This window comes from Carassius auratus, chromosome 29 (assembly GCF_003368295.1).
Source record: "Carassius auratus strain Wakin chromosome 29, ASM336829v1, whole genome shotgun sequence".
NCBI lineage: Eukaryota > Metazoa > Chordata > Actinopteri > Cypriniformes > Cyprinidae > Carassius > Carassius auratus.
Genome location: NC_039271.1, coordinates 6,630,432 through 6,653,363, shown reverse-complemented (window position 1 = coordinate 6,653,363; position 22,932 = coordinate 6,630,432). Strand labels below are relative to the sequence as shown.

Here is a 22,932-nt window from a genome sequence, read left to right as displayed (position 1 = left end):
TGCATGTTCTATCTTTTATTAATGTATCTAATTGTATTACTCTGTTTAGCTACAAATGAACGCATTGCTGTTTTAAAATGTTTAAATCCATTCAAAATGTAATTCCATTGGAAATCAGTGATGAAAATATAAAAATATTAATATATGCACTTCATTTCCCAGAATGCATTAGAATTTAAACTATTTTTATGTATATGATATCTGGCTTTATCAGGACCGCATTTAAAGTTTTTCTGCATTAGTTTTCAAATAAATAATTAAAAAAAATAATTTTCAATTATTAAATTCTTTAAAACATGATGATGATTATATATTATAAAATAGTATTTTAAATTATTTTATTAATTATATTTAAACGTTTGTCATAAATATAATAAATGTATGTTTAATGTAAACAAATCTTTTTATTCTGAGTTATAAAAAAAATTATTTGGAGTTTATTTGAATTTTAATTCACTTTAATTGACCTAATTCTACTACATTAAAATACATTCAAAATGCAATTTGGCATCATTTTTGTTTGTTTCACCTTGTTATAACCAAATCAACATCAATGAAAAATCAATGATTCATTTAGCCACTTAATTTTTCAGAATGCATTACATTTAAAACTGTATTTAAGAATATAATATAAAATGTGTACCTTAGATATCTAACTCTTTAGATTTGCATTGAAACCCAAGACCTAAATATCATAGAAAGCACCTCAAAACTGCATACAAGCAACCTGACAGCACTATCCTCGTGTGATGGTCATGGAAACACAACTCACATGTTCTTGTCAGCTGTATTTGTACATGTGAATGTGTCACATGACTGCGGTGAGATCTGCGTGTCCAGATGAGGGCAGTGTTGATCTGATGCGATGCTGATTTGAGTCTCACCTTCCTCTCAGGACTCATGCACTAACCAAACGCTCTCTGTGTTTCTCTCTTTCACATGTCCATCCCGACCGCGTCGTCATCCGAGCAGGTAAGATTCTCAATCTGTTATTTTATCCATGAGACTGATTATGAATCAGTCTGTTTGTATGACAGCAGTGTGATGTGATGAACAGGCTAGTGTGTGTTTAATGCTCTGGGGTTGTAGATACAGCGGAAAACAGAGGCTTTGGATCATCAGGATTGTTTTTGAGAGCACATCTGTTTTTTGTGTGTATTTTTGTGCCTTAACACCTTGATTTTATGAGCTCTGACTGTCTGACAGCTAGTACGGCTGGTCTGGGACTTGTTGACGTGTTAGTGTGGGTAGTAAGAGCTTCAATTGTTGCTGTAATATAGGGTTTGAATGGGTGTGATTACTATTTACATGAGATGTAATGATTCACTTGCATAGAGAATATTACAAAAGGACCATGTTCTGCACTTTTGGAGCATTTCCCCACCAAAAAAGAATAATTAGATCATCATTTGTTGTTTAAAAACTCAAAATGATAATTTTTACTTGAGACATTTTGAAGAAATTAGTGGAAATGAATGAGACGATATTTTCATTTTTGGGTGAACTGTCACTTTAAAGTCCATTTGTAATTTGTTTTAGTCTTAATTTAGTTTTATGTGATGATTTTTCAATTCTCTGGTTAGTCTTTGGATATAAACATGCCAGTTTTGCTGTTGCATATTTAAGATTTCTATATTTAAACAGGCCCACCGCAGTCATAGAGAACCTAGAATTAGGAAAGCAATTTTCAGGTCTGGAGAAGTCATGGAAATTTCTATGGTGAAAAGACACTTTTAATTTTTTTTTATAGCCAGTTTTCTGGTTTCTCTCAAATATTTCAACAGCTAGATGTTGTTCTTCTGAAAAGCCAAATTTTGCAAGCCATTTTGTGGGTGAATTGTTGAGTCGGTTCTTTTCAGTGAATCTGTGCTTTTCAGTGAATCTGTTCTTTTGAATTGGTTCTTTTCAGTGAATCTGTTCATTTGAGTTGGTTCTTTTCAGTGAATCTGTTCATTTGAGTTGGTTCTTTTCAGTGAATCTGTGCTTTTCAGTGAATCTGTTCTTTTGAATTGGTTCTTTTCAGTGAATCTGTTCTTTTCAGTGAATCTGTTCATTTGAGTTGGTTCTTTTCAGTGAATCTGTTCATTTGAGTTGGTTCTTTTCAGTGAATCTGTTCATTTGAGTTGGTTCTTTTCAGTGAATCTGTTCTTTTCAGTGAATCTGTTCCTTTGAGTCGGTTCTTTTCAGTGAATCTGTTCTTTTGAATTGGTTCTTTTCAGTGAATCTGTTCATTTGAGTTGGTTCTTTTCAGTGAATCTGTTCATTTGAGTTGGTTCTTTTCAGTGAATCTGTTCATTTGAGTTGGTTCTTTTCAGTGAATCTGTTCATTTGATTTGGTTCTTTTCAGTGAATCTGTTCCTTTGAGTCTGTTCTTTTCAGTGAATCTGTTCTTTTGAGTAGGTTCTTTTCAGTGAATCTGTTCTTTTCTGTGAATCTGTTCTTTTGAGTTGGTTCTTTTCAGTGAATCTGTTATTTTCAGTGAATCTGTTCTTTTCAGTGAATCTGTTCTTTTGAGTTGGTTCTTTTCAGTGAACCTATTCTTTTGAGTTGGTTCTTTTCAGTGAATCTGTTCTTTTCAGTGAATATGTTCTTTTCAATGAATCTGTTCTTTTGAGTCGGTTCATTTCAGTGAATCTGAATGATTTGAATGATTAACAAATCAGTTGGAATCAGAATAGTTGTTAGAAATCTTTATCCAGTAATTACAAATTAATGGAAATGACACAATTGGAATCAATCTCTTCTGTTCAATGAATCAAAGATGTATTTGTGAATCACTCTGAATCAAAATATTTATTATCCAGCAGTCACAAATGAATAATTAATCTGTAAATATAAATGATGCATTTACAAATAAGTCTGAATCGAAACATCTAAACTATTCAACAATCACAGTTGAAAAAAAAAGTCACTTTGGGAATTCAGCATTCAAAGTTTTTTCCACGAATCTGAATGATTCATTAACGAATCAGTATGAATCAGAATGATTGTAAAAAATCCTAATTCAGTAATCCCAAATGAATAGAAACCTTACAATAGGAATGCACGGTTCTTTTAAGTGAATCTGAATGATTTATCATTGAATCAGTCTGAATCAGAATGGTTGTCAAATATCCTATTATCACAAATGAATGGAAATGTCAGAATGCTTATTCATCACTCAATAAGTCGGTTCTTTTCAGAGAATCATTAGCTAATCAGTCTGAATCAGAATGGTTGTTAAAAATCCTTATCCAGTAAATACAACTGATTCATTAGCAAATCGATCTGAATCAGGATGGTTGTCAAAAATTCTTATCCGCCAAATCACAAATGAATAGAAAAGTCACTTTGGAAATGCGTCACTTATAGATAATCTGCTGTTTTATGATTAGGTAACGTCTACTAGTGTCGCTCACAGCGTAGTTCATCAGTTTTGCATTGTGAATGCTACAGTACGTCTGCGTAATACATTGACTAGTTCAAAAGGGCAAGAAAAATGCTTTTTCGGATATAACTAATAACCCTGTGCTGGTAAGGTCATAGCTTCTCAGTGCACAGTTCAGTTATCCAGAGGTCGTGACCTCAGGCAGGTTCCCTGGTTAGTGTATGTAAGGTGAATCAGTGCTGCGGTGATGGAGCGCTTCCTTCCTCTCCAGCCGTTTGTTGTGTAATACTGCTGCAGGAAGATGATAGATGCTGCTTGAGCGAGTGTGTGTGTGTGTGTGTGTGTGTGTGTGTGTGTGGCCCGATCGACTGATAGCCACCAGAGACACTGTCTGGAGTTCAAACAGCAGTTTAAGGCATGAAAGACATTCAGAGGTATAGAAAAATGTATTACTGTAAGTGTGTGAGTGTGTGTGTGAGATGAATGGTCACCATGGCAATAAGGCAGCTGCAGATTCACATGATGACGTTTGTCGATGTTTGTGTCTCAACAGAGATAACTCTTATAACACGGCAGGAGCTGATAATTGTGTTTGCAAAATAACAGTTTTGTGATTTATCTATTTATTTTACATTACCTCTGCAGTGTTGTGTGCAATTACAGCAATTATGAGACGACAGAAGTTTCACTGTGATCGCTTCACTTTCTCTCGAGTCAGAACCGAGTCTGTTTCTATGGCAGCACATAATGGCTAAATACTATATTACTATGTTAAGTTGAATCCACTGCGATTTTTACTGAATTTTGTTTTACCATTTATAATTACAATAATAAAGGCTGGTCCTCTTTGACTTCCATAGTGTTTTTTTTTTTTCATACTTTGGAAGTCAATGATGACTAACAACTCAAGGTGATACATATTAGGTTATTTTTTATTTATTTTTGCTTTCCGGCCAGTGTGTCTCCAATTTTTTCTGCTTTTAACTTTCTCATAAGCACCCTGTTTCCTAAACGAGCACCAACTGCCTCATGCCATCCAGACCAACAGAGTAAACAAGATAACATTATATTCAACAAACTCATCACACGCTTTAATGAGTTGGATGACACAGGCCTGAGGAGTTGCAGTTCGTTGAGCAGTAGATAGGGGGCGCTGTTGTGATCTCGTCAGTTGTTCATCTGAATGTGTGCATGTGAAGAATCCAGAGACTCTGTCACATCTGGCCATGAATGCACATGTGTTTGGAGGGCTCTTCTCGAACTCACCCATGATTCTCGCTCTCTTTGTCATCAATCTGTGCCCCAGTTTCAGAGAGTTTAGCTTTAGCTCGCAGCTCCATACTGAGCCCAGGGCCAGTGCTGTGGGACCAGCAGAACTGGAGCAGGACAGGTCAGAGCCGCGGGCACAAACACATACACGCTCGCTCACTCATGCAAATACACGCGCTGATTTAAATAACGAATCCATGTGCTGTTCACAGCTCAATCCAGAGTGCCACAGTGTCTGCTAAAGCCTCAGTCTTGACTACTGACGATCTGAGATATCTTAAAGAGTCAGCAATGTCTGCAAAAAGTGGACGTACACATGAAAACAGGGTATAAAACACAAAATAGGAGTCAAATTTGGCTTTGGTAAATAATTAAAATGGCTGTCTGGTAACTTTTTAAAAATGGCAGTTGGATATTATTGCACTATGTTTTACAAGAAAATACTATTTTGGTTGTTTTACTTCAAAATGTCATGTTTAATTGAATGTCCTATTGAAGTTTCTTCATAATTAGTTATTATTAGCCATTTATGAGTGAAAGTAGTTTTTAAGTAATTGTTCTATTAGTACACCAAAAGAAAAAAAATGAAGTCATTTATTTATTGTCTCTATTACAAAATTAATGTAGCTATTTTTTATTATTGTATAATAGTAAAGAAAGGAAACAAATGATTAACATTTTATATTTTCACCTTTGTTGTCGTCATTAACAAATTCAGACATTTTGAATATTTTTATAATGTTTTATAATATATATATATATTTATCATATTATATTATATCATGCCATATAAAAAAATAAAACAAATTATCTAAAATAATAATGAATTTATTTCTATTTATTAAGATTTATTATTTTAGATTATCATTACCTGTCATCATCCTAACCAAATTCAGAATTATTATTGTATTATATTATATGAGATTGTATTATTATTATTATATATATTGATTTAAATCTAACTGGTGTTTATATATATATATATATATATATATATATATATATATATATATATATATATATATATATATATATATATATATATATATATATATATATATAAAATATAGCTCTGTTAACCTCATGTTGAATAAAAACTTAATTTTAGACCATGCATATATGATTGTATGGTGCACGTGTATGAAACACTAGTTCTTGGTGTAATTGTACCTAATGCTCTGAGCATGCTCAGTTAAAAGCCAGCAAGAGAGTGAGATCAGCCGCTGCAGCAGCTGTGTGAGAGCAACATCTCTCTCTCTCTCTCTCTCTCTCTCTCTCTGTCATTGCTTGTGGAGAAACGTCAGGGAACAGAAGTGTTGATGGTTTGTCATGGATGAGGGCCAGTGAAGGCAGTTTAGACATACATACACACTCTCTCTCTCTTACACACACACACACACACACACACACATGAGTGTGTTGTGTAAGTTACACCGATCTCTGCTGGATTTATCCTGAAGTGCTCATGTACGGTAAGTGTGTATGCATATATAAATGTGTGTGTCTTTACCTGTATCTCATCATAATCAATTTCACAATTCTATTTGAGTTGTTTAATGCTGCTGGCATCTTATTTTGCATGCTGTATTTTGGCTTTACAGCTCTGTGTGTTTGCCTGGCTGAGCTTTTGGATAGAGGAAAAATATTTTTGGTCACTGTCGATATAAAATGTCTCTCTTTATCTGTAACTGAGACTCTGAGGAGGGCAGAAGCACGGAGTGATGTAGAACTTTCACAGGCTTATGGATTACCAGGATACATGCATAAAGGAGTTTCTTTTATTCAATAGTGCTGCCGTTGCTTTTTAAGCCATGCTCTTGAAACTCCACACACCTCCTGCAAGCAGAATCAGTCTAGAGAGAAAGATCCATCAACCCTGGAATGAGGATACTGAAGCGCTGACTGTGCTCCCAATAGCATACTTGCATACTACCATACTATATTATGATAGCATACCTGCATACTTTGAACCATACTACAAGATTTTGCCAGTAGGTACAGTAAGGCCAGGTTTGTCAGATGAGAGCCGGGTACTACTTCCCCACAATGCAATGCTCTTTTTTTTCTGAATTGGGCTGTCAAACTTATAATAAATAATTTAAATGATTTAAAATGTATGATGATCTATATAATATGTTGATGATCCCATCAAGTTTTTTTTATTTAAATTAATAATTCCATTATTTAATTTACAAATTAATATTCAATTTATTGGTGTTTGTTGTTGTTGTTATTATTTAATTTGTAATGAATTAATGAATCATTTATTATTATTATTATTATTATAATTATGTAATACAAATATGAATTGGGCAGGCATTTACAAAAATGATTATCCATTTTAAATTAATAAATTAGTCATTTAACTTTAAATTATTCTATTTATTGTTTTTGTAATTATTATTGTTGTTGTTTTTTAATAAAATGTGAAATAAATTGGGATGGCATTTTTTGAAATAATGAATTTAAAAGAATTTTAATGAATAATGTAATTTACCATTATTATTAAATAAAAGAAATATATATTTTGCATCAAAAATTATGAATATAAATTATTAATTAAATGTTTTATTATTAAACTGCTATTTATTTAATGTATTATTATTACAATTATTGTTACAAATGTGAAATAATCATATTTTACAGTTATGTAGCATGATACCATCCAATATGTTTATTGATGCAAAATGCTTAATATACATGTTGCGTACTGTTAAAATGTATTGTTTATACTGTGCAGTACACGATTATCTAGTGTTCTGTTGCATACGTAACCATACATAACGACATACATGCATCTCATTGTGATCATTTCCCAGCATGCATCAGCCTTCAGTGAGTCTGTGAAGCCCTCCAGGGTCTTTCATTCTTGACTGTATAGAGACCCCTGTGCTGTTCAGCAGTGACTCACAGTAAGACTTCAGTGTGAGTAACATGCACATGCACTAAAACAGGAAAAGTGCATGTGAAAAGCACCGGCACGTACTTAAAGTCACAGAGACGTGAGGTTTGCAGTTTATCATTATATAACATCTGAAACCAGTCCAACGCCCGATCTTCCTCTGTTCTCCCAGACGAAATCTCTCCCTATCTCACCAATCCCTTTCAGAAGATATTCAGCACACGTTACATAGCCTGAGGGACTTTTAGGTTTTAAACACTAGCTTCTCTTTGCCTAGTTTCCTAAATCTGACTAATTATAAGATCTAGCGACCTGTTGCACAAAGAAAACACCTATTGAGAAGGAAATAACAAGCCGTGTGTTAGTCCGAGGCAGTCGTCCTGCTCCACGGTGAATTGCAGCCCACTGCTTTGTAAAGCGATGAACGCGTGCAACTGTCCGAGTCGTAGGAAGAAGCTGCTAATGAGACGCCTTGTCAGATCATTATTAAATAAAAAAGGTGTTTGGGAGACGCTGAGCTCATTCTGTCTCTCTGGAGGCTCACACTAAACTGCTGTTTGCTCTGGAGCTAAAAAAGTGTGATAGAAATCAGGCCAGATATAGTGTGTAAGGCTTGTTATTCTTGTTTGAGGAGGAATAATGTCACCTGCATCATATTGGGGGCTGAAGGCTTGGCAGAGAACAGCATGAACCCAATATTATTTTCGTTATTCTGATATTTAAAACCTAAAAGTAGAAGAGGAGATTGTTCCAGAGAGATAATGATGCCTGTCACAAACCCTAAAACGTGGGCAAAAACATGCTGGAGTTACCCATGTGCACCGGGATTATTAGTTTTTCACTTGTTATTGTATTTCTTTTTTACATTTATATTTGATTTAATTAAAGTTATTTTTTGTGCTTTATTTATTTTTCTTTTTATATATGAAAAATCAGTGACCATTTAACATTTTGCTTGACAAAACTTAATTTATATTTTTTTTAAATCGCACTTCATTTTGCATTTACAACATTTGCAATTCTTTTTTAAAGTTTACTACTACAGTTCAAATTGACAGTTGATTTTTTTTTTATTATTACGTCTTATTATTAATATTATTGTTGTTATTATTATTGTAGTAAAATTTCTTTGAATTTTATTTAATCTTAATTCTACTTCCTGTTTGCTTTCCTGTTGAATCCATCCATCCATCCATCCATCATTTTTTTTAAATTCAGCAGTTGAACTGGAGTTTAAAAAACAGCCCTGGTCCCATCATGCAATTATGAACGGATAGTGTTTTCATGAGTTTGAACTCCCAGGTGCTTTTCTTTTAAGCATGCATGTCTTTAAAATGTCTTTAAATATCCCGAAACATCCACTTGCCTCCCTGCCTTGATCCCAAGGGATGCCAGACTTAGCCTAACATGGGCATTTCAGAGCTTGCTTCACTGTCTTTCATTTTTTCCGCTACTCGTCCATATTCTCCTCTCTGTCAGAGGGTTTTAGCGCATTAGGGGTGGTATGTAGCCATTCGCACCCCTGTCAGACGGTCTGAAAGCCTCAGTGGGACGTAGAGTGTGGGAGAGCAAAGGCAAGGTGAGCACAGCACTCGCATCGCAATCCTCTGCTGGTTTCTTGCTTTGTTTCTTTCCCTCTTATCAGCGATAAAAGCTCAAAGAGACAAAACTCACGCAGAGTTCATATATTTCCCCAGAGCCCGAGGGAGAACAGCGCTTCCCTCGCCAACAACAAAGGCATCGAACAGCGGCATCTTTGCAGACACATCGTTTAAAATCACATCCATTAATTGAGCCGTTGAGGGAGATGTTGCATGTCTTCAAGGATTTGCATAAGTAAAGGGGAACTTTTTGATTTCGGGTTCTGCTGGCACATCGGTCCCAGTCGCCTCCTACAATAACACACTCATCCATCACGACATAATTGCTAATATTAGCCGACCGTGTCATTATTATCATGGCGCTGTGGATCATTTTTTTCAGCTGTGAGGATATTACAGTGCCAAGCCTCATGAAATGCACACTGATATGTAATATATATAAAATCGTTTATTTCAGTGAACCCGGCTTTTAGTGCCTCGTGGTGCATGATTCATCAAGGGAGAAAATGGTTGCGTCATGTTCTCTTTCTTCATATATAAATGCTACATCACCACTCAAACCATGCTGACAGCAAGATACGTGTTTCTTGTTGCAGCATCTCAGCTCTTGAGACGGTAATTGGTGTCATGCTGACAGATTCGGTAATGCGACGGGATCAATGTGATGCATCAATAATTCATATCTCCGTGATTGATGCAAGCTTGACAAACAATATGCATTGGTTTTGCACCTCTTTTTTTTAATGCCGTTGGGTATCAGTGTCACTCGGTGCACATTGCACATCACAGGTAGTCGGAAATGACTGAATCCGTTCCGCAGACCTGATCTAAGTCTTGCTGCCACTTTGCAAAGCTGTTCCATCTCGGCGCCTTTCATCTCGCAACTAGCAGAGGCATGTTATCAGCGTCTCTGGCGAGGCTTCCTTCACCAATCTGTCTCTCTAATCTCTCTGGCCTCAGTCGTATCAACTCTGTCCCTCTGCCCTTCTTTTCCCAAATTACTAGGAAAGCACAAACAGAAGCTGTTGATTTCCCCGTGTTTAATTAGTGTTGAAAAACACGTCTTAATCCTGATCTTTTGGAGCGGTCAGTGAGTTGTCAGCCAGCATAGTGATGGATTCCTTCAGACCTGATTTTCCATGCTGTGCTTTAGCGTGGGTTTTCTTGTGTAGAGGGATAGACGTAGTTTATTGATCCCTGAGGGTGAATTGGGGGTGCGAAGACAGAAGCCGCATTAAATGTAAATTGCTCATAAAACACCACCGTACATCCACATAGTGCACTCAAATGAAGCATAGAGTGAGGAATAAAGGTATAATTTGCAGTAATGCCAATATCCTAACATGATTTACACAAGTAGGACACGATCCTGGATGAGCATTCTTGCTAGTCATTTATCTACTTCGGCCTCAGGTTTTTACATTTAAATGTAATAGAAATTGACACTCACAAAATAATGTAAACATGCCTAAATTCTCTTAGCCATTAAAACTGTTGTCATTTTGTGCATTAGTGGTGATTTGACAATGACTCTTTCTGCACCAGTAGGTCATTTGAATCATTCACAACACTGATTCATTTCTGAATTGTCTGTATGATTGAGTCTTTTAAATATTCACTTCAATTATATATACAACATCATTGATTCATTAAGGAATTTAATATGTGATTGTGAGTCTTTTGAGTTATCCACCCAACCGATTGGTTATTGGCTCAATCGGTTTCAGAAGAGCAGATTCATTTATGAATGAAACGAGCTATTGTCTTAATGGATGAGTCATTTGAATCATTCACCCAAATGGTTCGTTTAAAGAAAAAAAAACTGAATCACTGACACAGATTCATTCATAAATGGAATGTTATTGTCTTTGTGAATGAATCTTCTACATCATGTACTCAATCAGTTAGTTCAACAACACTGATTCATTCACGAATAGAACAAGTGATTGACATTGTAGGTGAGTCTTTTCAATTAGTTACTCTATTATTCATTTAACAACACTAATTTGTTCAGGAATGAAACAAGTGACTTCACGCATAAGTCATTTGAATCATTCACTTTTGGACCAAAACAAGATACTGCCTTTATAAATGAGTCATTGAATTATTCACACAGCTGACTCGTTCAAAGACGTACTGTGTACCTTGTGTGTGTGTGTGTGTGTGTGTGTTAGGGAAAGAATCATTATGGTACCGAATTCTCCACTTGACCAATTCGAGTTTATGTAGCTTGCAAGCATTCATTCACCTAATCCCATCCGCATTTCCATCCAATCTGTAAAACTGAAAATCCACGGGGTCAACCCAAACTTCAGACCCTTGAGCAAGAAAACCGAGGCTGTTCAGAAGGCCGGATGGCATACAGAGTCTCGCTGTAGGGTTATGTCTTAATGGACGTGTCATGTTAACGGTATCTGACCGTACTAATAATACTTTTTGATACAGTGGCAGATCTCGACAAGGCCATTGCATGTGTATGACAGCCTTGTGAAGCAGCACACAATGGGCCATTTTTTGTTTGTTTTTTTGCCGCCCAGCACAATGTCACTCTCGGAGTGCAGCACATGGCAGTCAGCAGCACACAATTATGCTGCACAGATGAGCTCTCGCTCTCCATCAAGCTGAGTGGCCTCATTCTTTCAGCATGCCTAGCCTCTCCCGACCCTGCAAGAGAGGTCTTTTCATCGCTGGAGTCAGTGCTCGTGAGCTACTGCTGCGGGTAATAGAGGAAGACCTATCAATGTACAGTCTAACACATGCCTTTTCTGTCCTGGATCCTCTGTGTCAGCGAACGGACACACACATACAGGGCTCCAGACTGTGCCTAAAACTGTTTTTGCTGAGATCACCACTGGTGACTATATAAAAGTAGTTATATGACTTAAAAATGTGCACATAATGCCTTTTTTCTTGCTTGTTTTGTGATCACATCTTTTGTTATGTTGACGTACTAAACTGAGACCGTGACACCGTGTTGACGTCACACCTGCTAAAGCAGCTCCAGTTATGGCAGCATGAGAGACTGTGAAAACGCGGGAGACATACAAAGTAAAGTGTCTATTTCGGGCACATCTTGAACAAACTATGACAGTTAAAGCTGTCAGCTGTGTGGATATTAGCAATAATAGTTAGGAATTATCGTTTATAATCAATCCTGATATGGCTTCTTATCAAGACATGCTTTGTTCTGTAAATGCTTGAAATTCATAATATTTGTAGTGCACTTGATGCTCCAATAATCACAATAAGCTTTATGATCGGTTATCTTCTAATAGACAAAATATCGAACCAAATTTCAAACCAAAATTTAGCTCTCTAATTTGGCATGAGCAATCGTTTTTAGCACATCAGTTCAAGCGGTGACCGTGACCACCATCATATCTTTCTCTTTACTAATATAGTATGAAATAAACATGAATGAACATCAAAAGGTGTATTATAAGATGGCCTACAGTGTAACTTACTGAAATGTCTCATGTAATTGCTCATTCAGGTTTTCAAACTGAGAAAAACATGTAAAGCTTGTAAACAATTCCATGTAACAATCATTTTCCTCAGAATAAGCTCATTAGTCAGCTAGAAAAATAACTAAAGAGGAGCATTTTGCAAAATTAATGCACTACGTTGCATATTCATATATTTACTTAACCTGTTCTCTGCATAAGAAATAATGCAAGAAGCTAAAGTTACAGGTTTAGTTTCATAGTGACTCTGCAACTTAAATATCGGTTTTACAAACACTATACATGAAGGAAAAACTCATTATAAATCCCAAAATATGACTGTAGACTCTATTGTATGTTGATATGATTTTATAAATAAGCATAATTGAGTCTTTTTACTTGTTGATTTTTAGGAAAAAAATTAAATGAGCCAAGATGTTATTCACTTGTAGAGCTTGGACGTTTTTTTTATTTTATTCTCCGTTAACTTTGATGGTTGTTTATTCAGTGATTATTCAGTGTTTAACTGCAGTTTTTCAGTCATCTTGTCCTCCTTTATAATGCAGTTAAAGATATTGCATGTATTTATACAGATATTTCTGTATTTATTTTTCTAGTTGTAGGGTGACATTGAAATGTACATAAATCTACATAAAACTAGTGATATGATGATAATGGATGACTATTGTTGCTTCCTTGCTTTTAAGATATTATCGCTGGGAATATCTACGATTATTGCAGTGATTTATTCTTAAAAACAGACCCTCATATGAAGATGAACATTAAGCACTGCTTGAAAACAGCTGGTGTTGTAGTCAATCATTAACAAAACTTGTTTAGTAGAGCTTAGCTGTGTGTGTTTGAGTGTTTAGTAGAAGAAAGAGAGAGGCTTTTTCCTCTTGTGTGATTTAGTATGCATGCTTAGGATGGGTGGATTATGGATAATGTGTCTCAAGATAGTACCAAAGTTATACATGTCCAAAATAAACGGCAGAAAATTTGTGTTGAAACCTTCTAGTTATTTGAACAGTTAGTGAATTTCTATTCTGACTGTAGAAGACTATTACCTAACTGAATGTTTATTTTAGTGGTCAACCAATATTATTATTTTTTTTTGACAGTCTTAATTATTCCAATTATAATTATTATACATTTTTTTTATTCATTCAGGAATTTTGTAATTTGGCAATGGATTAAAAAATGAATGTGTAAAATAAACAAAGTATTTTTCACAATTAAACAAATATTTAAAATATAATTAAAAAGGAAGTAAATACTGTAACCAACAGGGCACTCAGTATTCTGGGAAGTTTGTGTGCATTGGGAATTCTATTTTTCAATTAAATCCAGGGTAACAGTCATTTTACATACAGCACAATAAGAAAATAACCCACCTCAAACATATTGGTCAAGCAGAAAAATATATTGTCCAATGCCGATATTTGAAAAATGCCAAATATCTGCCGATATATCGGCCAACCACTAGTTTATTGCGCTTTTCAGAATGTAAATATGGACTCACAATGATCATAATGGATGTGGCCTCTCATGCTGAAACCATTTTTGAAATCTTTTGTGCTCCCAAAACTAATATATACAGTATGATTGCAGTCTGTTGCTTACAGACGTCTGAGAGGAAATGACATGTTTGGGCAGTGCTAGCTCATTATTTAAATATTCGTCTGCTCACAACATGCAAATGAATTCCATTAGTGAGCGTTTGAGCAGACACTGATTGACGCACTGAACTTGAGGAACGGTTGTCAGGTTTTAATTATGAAGTGTGAATGTGGTCCGGAGGAAAAGTTGCCAAACGGTAATGCATTACATTTCCGTCACTAACTGTTCGTTATGCTGCTCTGGGAGAAATTTTGAATCTGTATCTATGAGATATGGGCTGTTTTGTGAGCTACTTTTACATTCTCCTTGTTGCAGGTCTCCTGTCGATGGCAGTGATTGATTAATCTTTGGCAAATTAAAAATATGACAGGCCTTGATGATATTTGATTAACATTCTCCACTGTTGCATCATGAATCATTTGTCAGCCCTGCAGGGCTTCAGTATGTCATTTTGTTTGGCCATTTTTAATTATTGGGGGGACTTGTGCCCCTCAGTGTCTGTGGTGGTTGTTCACACAACACCAGCATTGTGCTGTCTGTGTGGAATGTTAATAACTTTGTGTTATGACTTAAATATAACCAGCATTTACAGCAGCAATTTATTGCTGAAAGAGCAACAAATGCAGAATCAACTGTAAGCTACCATGCTCTCAATCGCATGGCTTGACTGAAGCTAATCCAACTGTGAAAGCACAGCGCAGTATTAATCTGTGCAGATCGTCTCAAATGGACAGCGGCCATGTGAATGGCCGGAACCACACACATCTGTAGACTAACACAGGTTAATTCTCACACTTTAGTAGTGTTTATAGCTCCTATCAGGCTGTGCAACTGTTTAACTAGGTTGCAGAGTATATTTTCTCTCCGCTGCATTACAACTGTACCATTTTTTTGAGTCGAGGGATAGAGTTTGTCATTTGTGGATTAAGCGCTAACTGGAAATCTTTAACTGGGTTAGAAAATCCACATGTTGTGAACGAGGCTCATCTGTAAAGCAAGTGAATGCGTTTGTTAAGTCCCTGCGTTGCAGGGGAATGCTGAGGCCACGTGCATGGCTTTAAACCTCATGAATGATTGAAGAGATAGAAAGATGCCAGGTTATATTGCTATCAACCTCTCTGGATCCACTTTATGTAATCTGGGAATGTGCTCGCTCAAAGAAACTGTTCCCAGCGGTAGAAACAGAGACATTGTGATGCACAGGCTTGTGTTGAATCATATATTCAACGTGCACATTAGCGGACAGATACTCGGAGAATCCTGCTCCGGTAAAGCACATTGAATGTGACCAGCGTTTTGTCCCGGAGAGATGAGTGCTGGCGTAGGCGTAGAGGATTGAGCGGAGGGAAGGAGACCACTCATCCACCCACGGACAGACCTGCTTCTCACCACAGGCTCCACAGCAGAGCAGCGGGAGGACGAGGTTCACTGCGATTCACTGCACGCAGGATAACGAGCAAGTGTGCTTCATAGAAAGAGAACAGGATTGCTGCTAGCATTGAGTGATGCAGAGGTACAGGCATTTAACATCAGTGCAACTACACGTCATCCATCAAATTCTGATTGGATGAGCCACATTTCAAGTTGTTTACAAATTGGTAAAATTCTTGCCAATTATACGCTGCTGCTGCTGCTACTTCTGCTTTTTCTTTATTATTGGTTTTGTTTTTACTCTCTTAGTTTGTTTAGGTACCGTTTTTTATAGAGAAAGAACATAAGGGTTTTTTTTTTTTCTTAAAGAGTTTAATAAGAATAAAAAATTGTAATAATCCATTTTTATAATTGTACATTTGTTAAATACTCTTATCATTAAGTTTTATAGATATATTTTTTGTATTCTAAGTTCTGAATATAATTTCGTGTTGGATTAACATGAACTTCAAGTTGTTATAAAATGCAGATACACATGCACATCATACTGTTTATTAATATGCCAAATTGATATAAAAAAGCAATAATTAATGCCTTGATTCTTAAGAATTCCCCTTGTATTCCAGTGTGGTAAAATGACTGTCCTGCACAGCCGCTCGTGGATTATTGCTTTAGCGTTCTGTGTTTTGGAAGTTGTAAGCAGAGTAGGAAAATGTAATGATAGTTCAACACACATGATGTTTGAAGGTTTACTGGTTTAAGAGTGAAATGCCTCAGGAACTCAAACGCATCTGCCAAAACCACTGTCTCCAGAAAAGACCATGTCTCAACATCTTTCGCCAAAACTCTCAGTGCAGAAGGGGGGAAAATAACATGGTTTACAAGAGCGTGGGATGTAATTTTATGTCCATCCATTTCCCCTGAATTTCCAACATAAACTGAAAGGATTGGAAGTATGAAATATTGCGTTTCAGTGGCAAAAGTTTTTTTTGTATTAGCAGAGTTTCTAGGAACCCAAAATGAATTTGAGCATCAGCATCGACCCTCACCAGTATTGTGTTGGTCCTAACAGGGGCCTGAGGGCCCTTGGTGCTCCGTTAATCAGGTTTGAACTCTTATCTGACCAGTCATTTTTCCAAAGAGCTGCACTGGTGTTTCATGAGACCTGCTTTTGAAAACTTTCCAATGGATCGTTGCTGGTTTGAAGAGCAGGACGAAATATTAATGTGCAGTTTTGTTTGGCCAAATCAGACCATGTGAATGTTGTTATCACCCAGTGTTGTTTTGAGATGGAATGCATGGAAAAGAGAGCCAATTAATTATTTAATGAAATAGAGACTTTGAAAACTTTACCAGGACACTTTGCCTTTCTTCACTGCTGTGGAATTAATGATTGATGTTAACAAACTGCTGAGCTTTCCCATTTCATCTGCTAGTTTATCTGGAGACCAAAGCCTAAATTAGTAATAGTAATGGCTTGTTTTTTTTCCTCTACACACTCTCTGACATCTACAGCAACCAAAAATGGCTTTAAACCCATTTTAATTCAGGAATTGCTAGTACATTTCACAAATAATTACTAAGAAATGGCAAGTAACACATTGAATTAAATGTGGAATTTTAAAGAAGAAAAGTCTGAAATAGTATTTTCTTGGGAAACACCAAATCCGCTAATCATTTTTTTCAAAATTTGAAAAAATTATTTTTACATTTTTACAATCAATTTAAGTTTCTCTAATAAAATAATCTGAACCTCCATTTACTCACCCTCCACTTGTTTCTTAGCTGTATGAATTTCTTGTTTTTTTTTGCACAAAAATAGATACTATGGGGAAGAACATACTATGGTTGTCAATAGCTGCTTAGTTGCCAACATTCTTCAAAAACTCATAGGTTTGGAGCCATAAGAGTGATTAAATGAAACCAATTTTTCATTTTGGGGCGAACTGTCCCTTTAAAACAGCCTTATTGTGTGTCAGAACCAACAAGAAAACATTATTTCCCATTCCAAACGACCTCGGCTGCTAACTTGGTCACCCTCGAAAGGCCAGACCTGTCCTCGCCACTGACATTTACTCTGCCTGACATAGCTGGTGTGTGTGTGGGTGTGTTTAAGTCCTGTGCTCCGCCATCTCCTTGACCTCCAGGGTCAGTGTGACGCCATGCCGATGCAAAAATACCCATCTCCCCGCTTACAGTGTTTGCTTGACTCCCTTGACATTACGGCCCACTTTTCACCTGTCCTCCTCCTGTCCATCCTAGACGACTTGGTAAATATCACGCTGTTACCTTGGCAACATCCATCAAACATTCCGCTTGCATTCAGCATTCCGCTTGCATCCCAAAGCAAACAGCATGCACAGGAGTCATGAAGGACGATAGACAAAACATCTCAATAAACCCAGCAAATATCGCAGTTTTATGTGATGAAATATAATAGTCTGTCTGTCAAGATTCACAATGAATCACCTCATTTCAAGCAGAGCGTTTTCTAGACATTATTTTGTGCAACATAAAAGTACTGGTACTCCATACTCACATTATTTATAAACTGCCTTAAACATCTAAGTTTGTTACACATTGCATGCCGAGTCATCTTGAATGATTCATTAAAATAATAAGGTTCATAAGAGTCATTTGTTGGCAATCAGACTTCACTGGTTGTACTGCATGTCTGTTTTCTCAATAAAAAGACATGTTTTCATTGCAATTATTTTATGCAACAAAATAGTACTCACACACTCATTTATGCACATAAACCGCCTGATACTGCATCTGCAAATGCATCTAACTTTTTAGAACTTCACATGTTGAGTCATCTTGAATGATTCATTAAAAGAATTGGTTCATAGGAGTCAGTCCATGTGAATCAGACTTTACTGGTCATGCTGTATGTTTGATATTATTTAAGTTTTTAATAGAAATTAGTTTATAGCCATTATTTATTGATACATAATACTTATATACTCATATGCATGCATGTTAAACGTTTAAATGTTAAAATGTTATCTTGCATGATTAAAAGAAATTGTTCAAAGTCATTTGTTGTGAATCAGACTATACTGTTTGTGCTACAGTATGTTGGCTATTTTCTAAAGAGACTGGTCTTCCAGCCCTTTTTTTTTGTGGTACATAATAGTACTCATACTCGGTACTCAAAGTAATCATGCTCAAGTGCATATTTATATGCATAAACCATAAGAGTAATTGTTTTGTAAATCAGACTACACTGGTTATGCTGTTTTTGTTCTGGTATGTTTTTAATAGAGAAATATGAGCCATTTTTTCATCTCATCGCATTCAATTCATACGGCAAACTCATTCATAACGTGTAAAATATTTATTCTTTGCTATAGATTCAAAGTTCTGAATAGATGAAGTTAAAAATAGTTCAGCTTTTAATAACCTGTCTCATTCTGTTGAATGCAAGAACTCATCCTGCATCCTGTGAATCAAAGGAATGATGCGTGAAATATTACTTAGGTTGTGCAGATGTTGTCTGGTAGCCTTCCGCAAGCATCCAGTCAGTTAACTTATGAAATATTCGCCAGATTGTTTAATTCACCAGCTGATTAGCGCACAACGTATGCCAGTCAGGCAACACGTTATGTAACATCAAGTAGAGTGAGTAATATTCATGAGCAACGGCTACACTCTAGTAGGACTTGCAGCATGGATCTCTAATAAAGCACCTGAAGTAGTTTGCATTTGAGTCATTTTTAATCGCATCTGCAGCCATTTTAATTGCAGTCTTGAAGCCCCATGTTGTGTTCACAGAATAAGTGAAGTGTTGCATCATGTGAGTGTTTCACATGCATACGGGCTGCTGGCGAGCTTTAGTTACAGCATCTGAACACAGCTGTGTGCTCAGAGAAACAGGAACTGGGAACAAATTACCTCCATAACACACGTCATTCCCACACGCCCTTCAGGAGTATTCAACGTGTGCCATTATTTACTTCTGTCCTGCCTGTCCCTCCACTTCGTTACAAGAACATACTTGCTTCAGTTCAACACAGGCCTAAAAGTATCAAAACTCACTGCCATGATGCTCCAGTGTTGCCACATTTGTCTTTGACTGTTATGAACTTCAAAGAGACTTCCAGTGAGAAATATGACCCAAATCGCCCCAAATCATTTTTGGGCTTGAGAGTGCAACCAGATACGCCCATCTGTGTGGACGCCACGTGCTCAGATCAATTCCGGTCAAGCACTTCTAATACCTTCTGTTTTTCAAAGTTCTGCCAGTCTGCAAAGCCTTCGTCCCAACGGAGCTAAAGCTGCAGATTGATTTCCACAATGAAGATTATATCCTTCAATGTTGACGTGAAATCGATAAATCACCCTATTTATTTTCTTAATTCGTGGTCCTGATCTTATTATGAATGATGTATGGTGCACATTATTCCAGATAAATAAACATTTGCCATCTCAATTTCTTTCAAATGTAATAATGTGCAGGTTTGCACAATTCAATCAATTGACTTCGGATGCAATCAAGTCCTTAATAATTTACAAGTGTTAATATAATAACATTATATTGTGCATAAAGTAAATTTATCCCGTTTAAGCATGTTTGGACATATCTGAAGTATCTAAAGTATTGATGATTAGTGCTTTTATTTTAGCAGTGTGTTCTGTTGCATTCATACCTCCATGGGGCAGCAGTCACGCATTTCCTCTGAAATACACTGAAGAGCCCATTTGTTACCATCTGCCATCTCTAAATATTACTGTACTGGCTTTTCACTTTCATCTGTTTCAACAAATAGTCATGAGTGCCAGCCAGAGTAAAGCATAGATGATGGATAGAGCCCTGAAAGTGGATCTAAATGCGTGTTTTGATGGGAAGCAGAAGGTGTGGAGGGATGGGAGATGGATTGAGATATCATGGGCTCCAGTCTCCACAGCTCAGCCTCAGAAGTGGACGAGACGCTTTAGGATTCATCCATGAACAGCGGATGTAAACGAGGCTGAAGAGGCAAAGCTGATTAGCACGTGTATCTTGTTTTTGCAGCAGAGGCTCAGTGTTTGTAAGAGGGTCTGTGAAGGTATTTTTTTATTTTTTTAACTTGCACTTAGTTTGTTTTACAGAGGAACATAAAGCACATTTCTGTGCTTTAGCTTTGCACCTAGATTCTGTATTTTTTTTTACATTTAGCTTTCAGTTTGCAGCAAATAAACTGTTCAAAGATAACTTCTAAAGATGTGGATTGTGTAATCCAACAAACATGTCAACTTTGAGCTATTATGTGTCTTTAATAGAATTATTATAGTTGCCTAAAGATAAAAATAAAACAATAAAAAATATTTTCATCACTAAAAAAAACCTTTTTTATTTAAAAGAGAATTTTTTTGTGTGTTTCAGCTAGTTGCCAATGCAACATTTCTCATTCTCATTTAGTTGAGTTTAGACTAAAACTAAAATAAAAATATGGACATAATAAATGACAAAAACAATACAAATGTACAAAAATGTAAGTCAAAATAAAAACAGAAAATACAATAATGAAAACTGATTAACTGAAAGGGAAAACTAAACCGTTTAGATATTAAAAACAATAATGACTAAAAAATGATAAAATTATTAGTGAAAATTGAAAAAAAAATGTAAAAAATGAATTAAAATTTAAATAAAATTAAAAGTATAAACTATATAGAGATAAAAAAACAAATCACAAAATACTTTATCTAAGTGAAAACAGAAAAATTCAACTATATTCATTCTCTCTCTCTCTCTCTCTCTCTCTCTCTCTCTCTCTCTCTTGCTCGCTCCCTTGCTCTATATATTTATATATATAATGTATGTGTGTTTAAACAAAAAAATCATAGAAATGAAAAACACACTACAAAATGTATATATATTATCTATATAGACCTAAAAAAAAAGACTAAAAAAAAACTAAAATTTACTAAAAGTTTTAACAAAAATTTACGTGAGTGACACTAACACAAGTCCTTTAAAATAACATGTTTGGTCTGCATGCCGTGTGTTGCATTAAAATGTGAAGGCTGATGGATTGCCTCTTCACAGTGAAATCAATTACTGTGATATTGTGTGTGTTTGATTAGCAGATGAGTATTTAATGCTTCATGCAGTAACGTTACCAGCTGAATCCAGTATGATATAATGGGCTGATCCAGGTATTCCCAAAGCTGCTGTCATTTGGTTCTGCTTATTAATCCATTGTAAATGTCAGTTAACCTGTTGAGCCAACAACTACTGTCTGCTTTGAGACAGCTTTTACATTTTTCTTTTTAAATATGCATGCATGAGTCACTTTTGTCAACTTTTGGCTGTTTGCAAATGTATTCGTTTAAGTTAGAAGAGGTTCAGTCTTGTATTTTTTTTTTCTCTCTGTTGAACAATCTGCCATAAATCAGGACTTCATTATGCTTCCAGAAGGCAGCTGTTGTCATGCTCAGAATCCATCCGGCCGATTTGTTTCCGCGTGACGGTAATGCGTCATGGCTGTAATCATTTTCTGAGATGCAGGACACGCCCCTCAAAACAGAAGTAATTTTTTCTGGTCATCGAATGAAAAATTAGTTTTTTTTTTTTTTTTTTAATTTTTCCAAAAAGACCATTCTTTTTTGTCGTTATCTTTATAGCTGTGATGCTGACTTTACTGAAAACTTCGTTATATTTATTGTATATTATATAACTGTTGTAATAATGACACAACCAGAAGTCTTTGTTAATGAAGTTGGTCGAGCGTCATGCTATGCATTAGCTTGGCATTTTATCTTTCTTTCCCTTGTGCCACAGTCTGATATGACATACTTGTGCACTGTAAGCACGATGCCCTCTTGAACATCCCCTCTTACGGCCATTACCGCAGGAGAATAATAAGCTGTATTTTTCACCACATTTGTGCATGCAGCAGTCACATCAGACATTCAGCGACTAACAAGCCACTCCATCAGCTCCTCCTGGAGACGCACACTTGTGCTTTCAATTGAGATGTTATGACAGTCCTGCAAGTCGTCGTTCTCTAATCAGCATGTGGGCGATCGTGGAAGAACCATTGGATGGGTTTTTTTGAGAGCGATGCGCCGTTATCCAATCAGAACCAGCGCTTGGGTTGAATGGATTCTGAAGCTCTCGGTGGGAGCCGCTCTTTCGGCCCATCTGCCTTCAAATGAGCGTCTTGTTTTTGCTCTTGCACGGTCTTCCTGTCATGCTTTTTAGGACAAAAGAGCCAGAATGCAGCCCTGCCATTACTGACACCACAACAGCCATCTGCAGCGGTTACTGTTAGCAACACCAATGCCGTGAGCGAATCTGTGTGTTTTTGTGCTTGCAGTGGAGGAACCACTTGACAGCTTTATCAAGTGGTTTCCTGACTGTGTTGGTGA

The 22,932-nt window shown here is 36.2% G+C and overlaps 1 protein-coding gene across 2 annotated transcripts in view; it reads left to right on the top strand.

Annotated features, from left to right (window-relative positions):
- The window catches only part of LOC113047912 (pleckstrin homology domain-containing family A member 5-like), a 104,985-nt gene that overhangs the window by 41,904 nt on the left and 40,149 nt on the right, over positions 1 to 22,932 (top strand). The window contains exon 4 of one of the 2 annotated variants that reach the window (XM_026209288.1): positions 973 to 1,869. The exons of the other annotated variant lie outside the window; for it this stretch is intronic. Coding sequence (XP_026065073.1) covers positions 973 to 976 — 4 coding nt within the window. The 3' untranslated portion in view covers positions 977 to 1,869. Of the gene's footprint in view, positions 1 to 972; positions 1,870 to 22,932 lie in introns of those variants that run through there. 2 annotated transcript variants of the gene reach the window in all.